Source organism: Sinocyclocheilus anshuiensis, unplaced genomic scaffold (assembly GCF_001515605.1).
Source record: "Sinocyclocheilus anshuiensis isolate Anshui unplaced genomic scaffold, SAMN03320099.WGS_v1.1 scaffold50, whole genome shotgun sequence".
NCBI classification, from domain to species: Eukaryota; Metazoa; Chordata; class Actinopteri; order Cypriniformes; family Cyprinidae; genus Sinocyclocheilus; species Sinocyclocheilus anshuiensis.
Window position 1 is genome coordinate 1,860,206 of NW_015542382.1, and position 14,160 is coordinate 1,874,365.

General features: G+C 35.8%; 1 protein-coding gene across 1 annotated transcript in view; it reads left to right on the plus strand.

The window, feature by feature from the left end:
* Positions 1 to 14,160, plus strand: part of LOC107692681 (protein sidekick-1-like) — a 231,304-nt gene that overhangs the window by 134,020 nt on the left and 83,124 nt on the right. The window contains exons 7-9 of the mRNA XM_016491846.1: positions 6,906 to 7,017; positions 8,529 to 8,719; positions 11,927 to 12,010. Of these exons, the coding sequence (XP_016347332.1) occupies positions 6,906 to 7,017; positions 8,529 to 8,719; positions 11,927 to 12,010 (387 nt within the window). The remainder of the gene's footprint in view (positions 1 to 6,905; positions 7,018 to 8,528; positions 8,720 to 11,926; positions 12,011 to 14,160) is intronic.

The window sequence follows — 14,160 nt, forward strand, 5'->3', positions numbered from 1 at the left end:
TTGCACACATCTGAATATTTGGTTTGAACTGTTCTGGAACAGTGTTGTAAATACAACTTAACCACTGATTTCTAGTCGTGTCCTCTTTTGGAAGGCCAAACAAAGTAGTTTCGCTTTCGCAACGAAACACACAGCGTCTTCACAACAGGGCGGCGGCAGTGGCAGCAACAATAAAGTTACGCCTTCTTTCTTTGCGTGAACATTTGGGCAGCATTGTGCAAATCTTCCCACATCGTGACATAGACATGTGGAGGCGTGTTTAAACGAGGTGTTTTAGGAGGGTGTGGACGAGTCTTAACTTTTAAAAAGAACATCTCTTTGGTTTTGAGACTTTAGTCTTTGCAACTTTAGGGATCTTATCTATTCACGAACAGTTTGTAACACTCCAAAGAGAAAGGAAAACTTGAAATCACATCATATGACCCCTTTAATTAATATAAGCCAAGTAATTGTCACAAAATCCATGTACTATATATTTACAGTACTTTCATTTCCTTAATGACGATTTTGTTTCAGTTATTCAGAAGTTATTTTATTTTATTTTAATGACAAACGAGAGTTAAGAGAATTTAATTTTTTTTATGAAATGAATGTACTAATATTATGAGTGCAGTGAAGCATACATCATAAGAAATGTTTATGATTTCATAATGTGGTTTTTCACATGATTTTTTTTTTGTTGGTAATGTGTAGTATTCAGTGTATACCCAGTTTGCAGTATGCATGCATTTCATTCCAAAAAGAGCAACTACTCTTGTTTATCTTTATTGGATCTCCTTATTTTTCTCCAATTATTTTGCGTTTTGTACATGACATATGCATGCATACCCAAGTTTTTGTCTGATCATTTGGAATTATTCTACAGGCCTTAAAATGGGAAATCCTAAAGCTAAACCCACACACACTGCATGATATGTAGTTTCACACTGATTAATATGTGCACACATTGACCAATCACAGCTGAGAGTCCTGAGAAAAAATAATTTCCGTGCTCTCTCTTTCTTGTCTGCTCTCACCCATGCTGTCTTCCTCTGTGTGTGTGTGTGTAATCTCTCTTGTACTGTGTGTTTAGATGGATTTGTTAGAGGTTTAAGATAATGGATTCTCCTCAGAGACAAATTTAATATCTCCACATGTCGTAATCTCACTCACTACTCATGTAGACAGACACTGGATTAAGATTATTACATCCGATCTCACCGAATGACCCCTATCCTTGTGTGTGGACTTCGTGTGTCCCTGTATAGCTGTGTTCTACATCGTTTTACGGCCATCTCGATATGCTCAAGGCAGCTAATCTCTGCGCCTGATGAAAACCAACCCGTGGAAGACAACACCGTGTCAACACCATGTCAAACACCATTCTGACTTGAGTGCATGAGGCTGTATAAGCGGCTGACAGCAACATTACCTCAGATGCACGACACACTGTCTTTTCCCCTTAGTACAATCCTCCTTTTCATTTGCGGCGTTCTTCAGGCTACTGTACTTCTGAGCTCACTCTGAAAAATAACACACAGCTATAATCAGCATTTCCCAAAGCACAATATGAGAATAGATAGACTCGCACAATTATTCTGTCAGCAGAGGTGAGGGATGTGAACTAGAGTGGGATTCTTTATTTCTGTTGGATCATATTTAATGTATTTATGTTAATTGTTTGCCGTTCAGCATGACATTGCATTTCACACAGTTTGATTTAGACGTGTACAGTTGTTTGTTGGTTCTGGAACAATGTTCTTATCGATCAGTCACAGCCATTTCAACCCCTGAAACCAGAGAGCACTGACTGGTTGAATTTTTTTTCATATATATGCATATTAGCTTATATTAATAACTAGGCAGATAATGTTTGATGACATTGATGATGGTTTGACAAAGCGTTGCCTTAGTTCAAAATAACCTTGACAATCTTGAAGTTTGAAAGTATAGCTACTCAAGTCAGAGAATTAAAGGTTGCTAACATAATTAAACTTGATGTTATCATGTTTTAGCATATTGTATGATTTAACATCTTGCAAGTACGTTTATAGCGTGTTTTAACATGTTGCTAACATGTTTAGCACATTTCTAGCATGATTTAGTCTAGCATGTTGTTGGCATGTTTTAACAAAACATTTTAACATTTTAGCACATTGTTAGCATATTTCTAGCATGATTTAACACCCAAAAGATCCAAATGTTGTTGTTCATACTTCATAGATAATTTTATCCTCCATTTAGTTATTAATGCAAGAATCAATGTGACTGAATCAGTGATTTGAACTCAAGAACTGATTCATGCATGAATTCAGCCTGGTTTTGTGAACTGAACAAAGATCAGATCATTGAAAAGTTCTGACTCAAAAGAATGATTTGTCCATGAATCAGACTTCACTGGCTCTACTGTATACAGTTGTGGTTCTAGCATGATTTAGCATGTTTTTAACATGTTTTAACAAAACATTTTAACATATTAGAACATTGCTATCATGTTTCTAACATGATTTAACACTTTTTTGCCATGTTTTAGTAAGTTGTTAACATGATTTAACTGATTTAGCATGTTGCTAGCATGTTTTAAAGGGGTCCTATTATGCTCTTTTACAACGTCTTGATTTTGTTTTGGGGGTGTACTAGATAGAACATGCTCTCATGCTTGGTGGTTCGAAAAACGCATTATTTTTCACATCATTTACATTATTAAAATACCTTTCTCCCCATCCTGGCACAAACAGCTCGATTAGTTCCGGCTTTGATGAAGGTCCGCCTTCCGAAAAACAAAATGTGTTGTGATTGGTTAGCTATCCCAGTGCGTTGTGATTGGCGAACAGCTTAGACTGTGTTTCATTACTGCCACGCCCCTTGCTCCGTCTTTCAACAAAAACTTTTGGGCGAATCCGGCAGGCACTTTACTCCCTCATGTTGTGGAAGCTGTCCTCAGTAAAATGCGCAGCACACAATAGCAAATTGGGGTTATAATTAGGGGTGTGCGATATTGACAAAAAATAATATCTCGATATTTTCTGGGATTTTATCGATGACGATAATTAGACGATATTTTGCTGAGTGTGTTATTGTGCTGGTACCTTAAGGACTGCCGAAGACAGCTGACTCATAATGTTTTGAATATTCTTCATATTCTGTGTGGTGGTCAGTTCATACTGATAGAAATTAATCTTTTCCAATAAGTTTAAACAGATTTTTACATTTTATGGGCATTTTTACCTTTATAAAGCCATTTTTTCTAGAAGTGTCCATTATCTTTTGAGTCAAATTCTTACATTTAATCAGGGAATTAGAATAATAAGACATTTGGGCTGTTACCAAGCAAATGAAATCAACACAGAAGCTGCATCTGAAGTGGCATTTAGATGTATTTACACACATGTATTTTGTTTACATGTTGTGGTAGCTGTCTTCAGTAAAATGCGCAGCACATAATAGCAAATTGGGGTTATAATGCTCAGGGACAGAGTTAAAAAATAAATTGCAACCACAGTTTCCTGACATCATCCGCTTTCTGAAGCCCAAACAAAGATGTTTGGGCCGGAGGTGAAAAAAAACAGCATTTCAGGCGGTCGCGCACCGGACAAGAAGCGCAGCGTCGCATCGCGCCACGTCTTTAAAATTAAAATACTTTATTTTCTATGCTATGTGTAGGCACACCAGCGGCGCTTCGGCGTCTGTCCGCGGTGTCCAGCTACGTCGTGTTATACTTGTAAGAATTGTTCTAGACATGCCGAAAATTTGATGCTACAGCACAGCAGCTCTTCTTCTTCGTTTTCTCTGATGCACTAACTCTGCAGCAGCACTTCTTCTTCGTCGTCTCGTCTGATGCACTCACTCAACCAAGCGTTCTAACCACAACCTCGCCCCTCCCCACCCCCCAACCATTCGAATTTCTGTAGGCGGGAATTATTTGTAATGATATTCCAATGAGCCGCTTTGTGATATCACAAAGCCCGGAAAAGAAACGCTGTAGTCCAAAGAGCCGTTCGTTGTAGTTCTTGAAAAGGGATTTTTAAAAAACTAAATATCTCCCTTTGGAGTGGACTTTGAGATTTGTAACTTTCTAGATCTTTTTTATGCCCAAACATACACACTACACACTGACTAAAATAAAAAAAGTGAAAAAGCATAATAGGACCCCTTTAACAAGTTGCAGGTATGTTTTAGCAAGCGATTTAACACATGCTAGCATGATTTAGCATGTTGCTAACATGTATTAGAGCATTTCTAGCATGATTTAGCATTTTTCTACCATGTTTTTACATGTTGGTAGCCTGATTTAGCATGTTGCTAGCATGTTTCAGCAGGTTGCTAGCATGTTTTAACAAAGCATTTTAGCACATTGCTAGTATGTTTCTAGCATAATTTAACACATTGCTAACATGTTGTAGCACGTTGCGTTGTTTTAGTAAGTTGCTACCATGTTTTAAGTTGTTGCAAACATAATTAGCATATTGCCAGTATGTTTTAGCAAACATTTTAACGTTTTTTTTTTTCACATTGCTTGCATTTTTTCCCTTACGTAAATTAAGTGTAGTAACCATGTTTTTTTTTTCTTTTTGGTGTGTGATTACCATTTGTATAACCACACAGTTCTACAAATACCAGACATGATTAAACTATGGTTAGTGTAGCAAAACCATGGTTCATTTGTGATTACTGTGGTTTAACTAGGCCTATAGTAACCATGTTTGTTTGTTTGTTTGTTTTATTTATTACCATGTTTTATTTGTTTTAAAACCACGGTTCATTTTCGTAAGGGTTAGTAAGTTGCTAGCATGATTTAACATGTTGCACGGTTTAACAATTTTTAGCTAACGTGCTAATTTGTTATTGATTCATTTATTTAAATTGTTATGTATTAAAATAAATGTAACCAAAAACCACGTGGTCAGTGAAATTAAAAAAATAAAAAAATAAATGTAATCTTTTTCAAACCTCAAAATTAATATCCATTTTCCATACTGTACATTATAATGTTGTGATGCCTAAGTTAATTTTGTGCCATTTTAAAGCAGATTTAAGTATTTAATTTTTTATTTATTTAGACAAAAGAACAATTTTAATGCTACCCGTTTATCAAATATTAACCATAACATGAAAAAACTGGTTGAAAGAATTGTTGTTCCAAGAACAAGATGTGTAAATCATGCTAAGCTCTTATATTCTGTGTACATCAGTAGTTGAAATCTGGAAGCTATTTAACACCAGATGTATCCAAGGTTTGCTTAGTGTAATTGGTACTAAACATAAATTTAAAATGTGCCAGTCTATGCAAATCAGGTGTCATGCCGGGTAATAAGATCCAAATCTAAGGTGCCACTGTTTTAACACATACTGGCTACATTTAGAGTGCACATACACAACTACTTTTGAAATAGCACTTCGTTTTTAGACTTTCAGAAATAGCAATTCTATATATCTTGTTCCTCTTCTTATTAACTTTTCCTGTCCAATTCCATTCGCTCGCTCCATTCTTCTGTATTTCATTTTCACTCGCAGTTTTATGCTAGGTTTTTTGTGCTTTGTTTGTCATCTTTTTGAATGATGAGATACAGCCAGATGAATGCATAAATTACATACATTCCTACTGAGATTACAAAAGTTAGAGCATCTATCACTTCTGTGTTCGGAGAAAGTGAGAATGCATTACACCTTTCCAGTCACTGATCAAAGATCAGATCAAAGCTTGTGTGTGTGTGTTGTGTGTGTGTGTGTGTGGGTGTGTGTGTGTGTGTGTGTGTGTGTGTGTGTGTGTGTGTGTTTGCATATGTGTGCCAGTTTATCTATCATGGTAGGCTGGTTTTCGTCTGAGGTGTATGTTCTCGCCATTCTCCCTGATTCTTAAAGGAATCATTCTCATAAAAGGAAAATTCTATCATTATTTGCTTTTTCCGTCTTTTATTTCATGCCATTTAAAGATAATGCATAATATAACGAGTGGAGTTTTAAATAATAAGAGGATGCAAAAGTATAAAAAATGATATTTATAAGATGTAAATAAAACAAAAATTATTGGAGTACGTTTTACAAGAAAATACTATTTCAGTTTTTGTTCTGCTTCTAAATTTCACTTTTAATGTGTTACTTGGCATTTCTTTGTTACTGTTTGTGAAATATACTAGCCATTTCTGAGTGAAAATGTTTTCTACGCCATTTTTTTTCTTAGTTTGAATGGCATTTTTTTTTCTTTTTATCAAATGAATGCAGCCTTGCCATCATAGGAATAAATTAAATTTGATAAAATATTTGCATGTTGTTGTTCATAGATCATTTTTCCTTCATTTAGTTAATGCAAGAATCAATGTTACTGAATGTCAAAGAGTTTAAATCAAGAACTGATTCATTGAAAAGATCTGACTCAAAAGAACGATTCGTTTATGAATCAGACATCACTAGCTCTCTAATGAATATGCCAAGAAATATAACGCATGAGTCATATACTGTAGATTTTATACATCGTAGAAGTCATATGTGCAACTCTTGTTATATTTCTTGTTGCTTTTGCATCCTTTTTGCGATTGAAAGCTCCAGTTCCCATTTATTGTAATTGCACGGAATGACACGAGGATGAGTAAATGACATAATTTTCATTTTGAGGTGAACTATTCCTTTAAAGATGCAATCACATGTCATTTTCGCCACTCACCTATCTTTCCCCATCTCCCGCTCTTTCTTCCCCTCCTCTATCATCTGTCAACCATGGATAGTCATTTGACTTTCTTCTGCATGTATTATTTTTCAGAGAACGAAATGATTCAGAGAGAGGATAAAAAGAAGAAAGAAAAAAAACTTAGCACCTCATCACAAAACCTTATCTCCCCCATGATGCTCAGTCTATTAACCTGATTGATTGTGCCAATAATCAGCCGTCTCTCTCTTTTTCACCATTCTTTTCCCTTTCTCCATCTCAGACGTTATTGCCCCGGCTGAATTGGTTGCCCCGGTGATAGTGATGGCACCTAAGAACACATCAGTGGTTGCCGGGGCGAGTGAGGCTACTCTTGAGTGCGTTGCTAATGCGAGGTGGGTTGCCCTCGACGGCAGTGACTCACTGCCAGGGTTCCGTTAATAACAGGCTTCCTGTATAATTTCACAGATGTTTGTCATCGTTACATTGTTTTTATTATCCATCACATTAGGGATGTAATTTAGTGTCAGTCATTTTGAATTGTGATTATATCTGTCATTTCACATTTTCTTGCTGTAAAATTCACTTATGGACTTGTTTCAACTTAATTCAACCAGATTCTTCTTTTCAATTTTGTCAAATACGCTATGTGGACAAAAGTATGTAGTTGTAGATACAGTAAAGCTGGCTGAGAATTTCATTTCAAAACCATTGACCCCATAAAACTGCAGTTTTCTTTCATGAGTTGACATATTTCCTGTTGAAATTTAGGTGTAGACTTCATTTTAATATTAAAGGACTCTTCTTTTTTAAATTAGCCTATGTACTTTAGCCTATATCACAGCCATGATCTTGGTTTGCCACTTACTAGATGGTTCTTATTCTTATATAGTATAAAGAGCATTTGATTGGACAAAAATTGTGTAGTGCTGGATGAGTCATCAATATTTTTTTTTATTTGTTTTCCTGCAAGGGACTGTCAATTTTAAATATGTATATCTGATAATAGTGAATTTTGTTAACATTTATACAGTACTGCATATAAACTAACATTTAAAAGCAGAAGGGTTGATAAGATTTTTTATTTATTTGATACAAAAAAACCAGGAGCATTGTGAAATATTATTACAGTGTAAAATATAAAAAAAAAACTAAAAATAATTTGTTTTAATATATTTAATGTCATTTATTTCAAAGCAAAATCTTCCATTATTCCAGTCTCCAGTGTCACATGAATCTTAAAAAATATCGCTCATGAAACATTTCTGATCAATGTTAAAAACAGTTGTGCTGCTTAATATTTCTGTAGAAACTGTGATACATATATTTTTTCCTGGATTATTTGGTGAATAAAAAATAACAGAATTTATTTGAAATTAAAAAAAAAATCTTAATAAAATAAAAAAAAAAATAATGTTTTTACTGCCATTTTTTGGCATTTTATTGCAGCCTTGCCATCACAGGAATAAAGTACATTTTATAATTTATTAGATCAGAAAGCAGTTAATTTCAGTTGTTTTTATATTTCAAAATATTGCTGTTTTTTTTTATTCAAATAAAAGACACAATAAATAAACAATAGATCAATCAATCAATCAATCAATCAATCAATCAATCTTACAGACCCCAAATCTTTTTGGTAGTGTATATGACATCAAAGCTAACAAACATTGGCTAAAACCCACAAAAGTTGGCTTTAAACATTACAATTTGTCTCGGCTTGAATTTGGGGCCTAGCCAACCTGTTAATTCAGGGTGCCCACATACTTTTGACCATGTAGTGTATGTATTTTTCTTGCATATTTAACACATAACACAGTTGCTGTGCTCTTCATAATTCTTGGCTTGAGTATTAATTTCAGTATGGCAGTTAATGTGCTGTGTTTTGTGTGTGTCCGCGGAGCAGATCTCTTGACAGGCTGCAGGTGTTCTGGAAGCGTAATGGGGTGAGACTAACAGCAGGAGTGGACTCGTTCGGTCGCAGGCTGGTCATCAGTAACCCCACCTCAGCGGACGTGGGTCTGTACGTGTGTGAGGCTGCGCTCAGAAACAGCAGTCAAAAGAGCACTGAGGCCAAAGCGTACCTCTCCGTGCTGGGTAAGATGATTGGTGTTACTATACATGCAGGTTCAGACAGATTTTTAAGTATTATTTTACTGAAATGCCCTGAAGAGAAAGAACTTGACAGATCTGAATTCAGGCATATCGTTGAATTACATACTGCAGTCAGCTCGTTTTTGTCTTGTATAATACCAGATCTCTTTTAAAGCAAGTCAGTCCACTTCCATGGCCATTTTTTTCAATGCCTCTGGGCAGTTATGTCTAGTCAAGTACAGCTACAAGCTTATGTATGAATTACTGTACATATGCCAGTTCAGCAATCAAATGTAAAAACATCATCAAATTTGAGAACCCAAAAGTGAAAACTATATTGTTCAATGATAACTGTATTCCACTCACTGTTGCAGTCATGTTCTCACAACTCATGCTTTAAAGTACCATGGATTTTGATTGGCTGTCAGTGGGTCTCATCCACGTTTTTCTCAACTGTGTGGATTATTCATATATTTATACACAGAAATTCTCACAAATAATTTCTGCCTAATTCACAACACATGTATGTGCACAATAATTTTTCTTAACCTTGTTCTAATGTCAGTTAATTTTGAGTAATCTAAAATGAGTTATGTATGTGTGTGCAAGGTTTTTTTTTTTTTTTTTTTTTGCATAAAATGCCCAAACTATCTCCATATAGGGAGTTTTTGCACAACCTATATTTTTACAGCCTTTCGATGCTCTCGAAAAACACACACTTGCCTGAAAGCACGCACAGCAATATCCTTAAACAGTGTGCATGTAGTAAGAATCATGATTTTTTTTTGTTTTGTGAGAATGCTCATACACAGTACTGTGTTGTTATCATTATAGTTCTTTTATTAACTTTGTTATTCTCGTAGAGTTTTTTTAAACTGTATGGTTATAGCTATCATTGGTTATAATTCTGAAAATGAATCATAGATTTTGAACAAATTTTAGTATGAAAGTTATTGAATGAATCATCATTTGTTTGTAAAAATGTTCACATGCAGCTTTCACACACAAACTTGTATGTACGCCTGGTTAGTGAATGAGACCCAATGTTTTTATTACTCATCAACTGGAAAAAATCACTCTGAAAGTTCCAGTCATAGGCCTATTGTTCCTCTGTATCATTATTGCTATACTTTGCCATTATCTAGAGTTAGAGTAATTTTATTTACTTTAACTTTATATTATTTATATATTTAAGTTAGGCTTTCAAGGCTGTTGTAAAGATCAGATGATACCTTTACCAATAAGTTGATTGTCTCTTATCATTTAACATTGCATTTCTTTCTATTCATTTTTCAATTAGTTAGCTATACACACACTCAACCTACACAACTTAACTTTTAAATATTAGTCAAGCTACAAATAAAGACATATGTATGCTGCTGGCCATATTATAGTATCTTCATCAAAATGACCTCTCTGCTGCTGATTTAGTGACATTCCCCAATAGTTCTAACTGATTTACTGAAGGTTTTAAGTGGCTAAATCATAGATAAAACTCTGATGGAGCATGTGATTAAGAAATATTTGAAAAGAGTCAGTATGAAATCAGAAATACATTAAAAATCCAAAAATCACAGTTGGAACTGCCTCTGTGACATTTTCATCAACAGACACCTACATAAGACTTTGTCGCAGAAGAAGTTTAAATGCAGCCTTTAGTGACACATCAGCCCTGTTGTAGACACTCTAAAGTTGTCTTTTTGCCTATTTCGTTACATTTTTTCTTTGTATCTCTCAGTAAGGGGTCGGATCATTTTTTTTTGGCAAAAGTTTTATCTGATCATCACGACTCTTAGTTTCCAATGTTTCCAGAAGGTCAGTGGGCTTAAACATCCTCAGCCTCCTTAACATCCCTACTCTTTGATCCAAAAACACAAATATTATTCTCTGCCCTGAGATCTTTTTCACCCAAAGATGTGCTATGAATATTTATACCTCAACTCGCACTCTTATTAGAAACAGCTACAAATATTCGTTCAATGAGCTTATCTGACAGGTGTGCGCCTTACATGATTGGGCGAAAGGGGGCATGCATATGCATGAGGCAGCCAATGGAGTGATGAATAAATTGGGGCTGTTGGAGGCTCAGAGAGACTTTTATAGAAAGATAAAGTGAACATGTCAGAGCAGCCAGCAGTGGAAAAGAGGTTGAGATGGAGGAGGTGTTTATTGTTTCTGCCGTTGAATCCGATCCAGGCGCCAATCTGAATATGTATATCCTGATCTGCATACAGTGGGTACGGAAATGAGACTGAATAAGTGCTGATTTGTCAGGAAAGAGCCAAAAGGTGGAGAGCAAAGAGAGAAGAAAGAATGAGGACGAATTAGAAAAACTGTGGCATTGTTATGGCGTTCGTTTTTGTTGCTGTTGTTGTTATTTGTTTAACCCCCTCCTTTTTTCTCGATATTCTTCAGTAAGTGAAAAGCTGTTATCAGCAACACGCTGAACAGGTCCTTTGCCTTTTTTTCATTTGAAGTGAGTTAGACAAGGCGAGAGCGAGAAAAAAAACAAATGCCAGGTGTGTGAAAAAGTAACAAGAGTCTTGCTCTTCCTGTCATGAAATCTGAAAATAAAGGTGAAAATAAAAGTGTAGTGGATGAAAGGTTTTTCTTTTATGGATACATTTATATAAAACCTTTTTACTAATATAATGAGCAAAGTGCGGCACCAAAGACTCCTGGAAAAGTATGGGCTCACTTTTTGCTTTTTACATGAAGTTTAGTGAAAGTACTCATCCATACTTTTACTCTTTCATCATGACTTCAAAATACACTTCTTGAATATCTGCCTGCTATGTCAGCAAACTCTGGAATACACTCAAATTGGTATTAAATGGTGAAAATATAAATGCAGGCCCACTGGAATGAGGGACACAACACATGATGTCTTCCACAAATACCTAAACAACCACCCAAAACATAAAAACCAGTGTTTTGTATTCTAGATGGTTGCTAGAGTGTAGTTAGGTGGTTGCTTAGATGTTTTGGGTGGTTGTTTAGGCATTCATTAGGTAAACAACCACCCAAAACATCTAAGCAACCACCTAACTACACTCTAGCAACCATCTAGAATACATAAAAACACTTAACAACACCCTATTACCACCCAGAACACCTTTTCTTCAGAAAACGTTGAAATCTTGTGTGTACTGACAAGTATACTGTGTGTGTGTGTGTGTGTGTGTGTGTGTGTGTGCTGTACGAACACAGAGCCTCCGTACTTCACGTCAAAACCAAAGAGGTCGGTGATAACGGAAGTTGAGAAAATCATGGAGCTTCACTGTCAGGCCAAAGGTAAACCCCGCCCCTCCTGGAGACAAACGGCTTTGTTGCACCTATCAAATTACTGCAGCACCTCTGAGTTTGACCACTTTAGAGTCATATAATACATGTCCTACAAATTTCTGCTGTTGTATAACCATTCCCCTGCAGGAAACTATAATCTTTATATTGTCAAGAGTATAAAAACTGCCAGCACTTGCACAAAAAAGTCATTTAACTTCCAGTGCAATACCTTTAAATGCATCTTTTAAAAGCATAATGTTCCCATTTCTGCACAGTGTTATAGCATGTTCATTTTACTGTGGCCGGTGTGCTTTCAGACGACTATTTGCTATAAGAACGTCATTCATTTTATGTGCTGAGTCAACCGGAAGACTTTTATCGTAGCCGTTTGTCGCCTCACAAATTTGACCTTTTTGCCAAGCGCGCCGCATCGACCCCCGCTCATTTCCTCCAAGTGTCCTTATTTGAATTCATCTTTATTTAATCGACTAAATGAGTGATCTAGAATAAGCGGTCAAGTACATTAGAAAAGGCGAGCGAGGTGCTAATGGAATTAGCCGCTAATTGGCATCAGTTTTCCTATTACGTTAGGATCTAGTTAAAAGACATTAGGTATATCATTGGCTCATAGGGCAACGGAGGAATAGAATCCAACTAGAAAATCATTTTAACAAGCTGCGTAAATCTGACCTACATTTCAGCAACAAAGTGCCAAGTGTCTAAAAGTTAAACTTTTCATGACTTCTAACAAGGAAAATTCATAAAGAGAGACCTCAAACGGTTCTTTCTTCTCCCCTTCTTTCTATCGTAATATTTTTCTCCTTTATTTAACAGAAATCTGGACAGTTTCACTTTCATGAAACTTTTGAAAACTACTGAGACTTTTCCTTATTTTGTGGCAGAGATTGTACCTCTGCAATTTACACTTGCTGTGAATCTCGTCTCGTTCTTTTTGCACTTTCGTAAGGGTGTGAAGCTGAGTTTGTGCGCACTTTGTCATAAACTGTCAGAAATTTAATTACAGAGAGCTTGTTTTTGACAGTCTTATTTTAACATCCTTGTCTTGCATCCCCGTGGGTGTGACACGACTATCAACGATGGGAGGCGGGTGGAGCGGATTCACGCTATTTGACCTTTTAAAGTGTTGAGCTGCAGGATTTATCCATGATATATTCTTTAATTTGCATATTGTGATGAGCACATCATGAGTTCCTACAGATTAACTTAATTTACAATTATTGCTAATACATATAATTGCCGTTTTATTCGTTTTCGTGCTCGCTTCTTGATTTCTCACTCACTCTCTCTTGATCTCCCTCTCTTATCCTCTCCAAATCTTCTGCTTTTTTGTCTGTGAAGCATGTCAAAATGTTATTGGAAGTTTAATCAATCAAAGCCAATTTATTAGATTAAATTTTCATTAATTAAACCAAAGTGTGCCCTGATGAAGGTCTATTGATAAAAACATTAACTTGTGATAAATCAAGCAGTGTGTGTGTGTGTGTGTGCTTTGATAATAATTCTCTCTTCTATCAAATGTCATGTGGCATTTGTGTAAATCTAGCCCTTAAAAATTTGGGGTGCAAACACTCTGGTTAAAGTTTAATATATTTTAAAATGTAATTTATTCCTATGATAACAAAATGTAGCTATTACTCCAGTCTTTATGTTCACATAATACTTCAGATATTGTAAAATGCTGATTTGGTGGTTAATTATTATAAATTATTATTGGTGCACAATTATTAAAGGGGTCATATGATGCTGCTAAAAATAACATTATTTTGTGTATTTGGTGAAATGAAATGTGATTATGCGGTTTAAGGTTCAAAAAACACATTATTTTCCACATACTGTACATTATTGTTTCTCCTCTATGCCCCGCCTTTCTGAAACGCGTCGATTTTTACAAAGCTCATCGGTCTGAAAAGTGAGGTGTGCTCTGATTGGCCAGCTATCCAGTGCGTTGTGATTGGCTGAATACCTCAAGTGTGTGACGGAAATGTTATGCCCCTTACCATACTGTGATGCCCTGTCTGGCCGGAGCGACGAGACAAAAACATTAAAACCCATTACAAACGAGGCATTTGTTTCATCCAGTGGGGACATTATTACGGATTATAATGACTTATACTGTCTTTTTACGCGTTGCGTTGCAT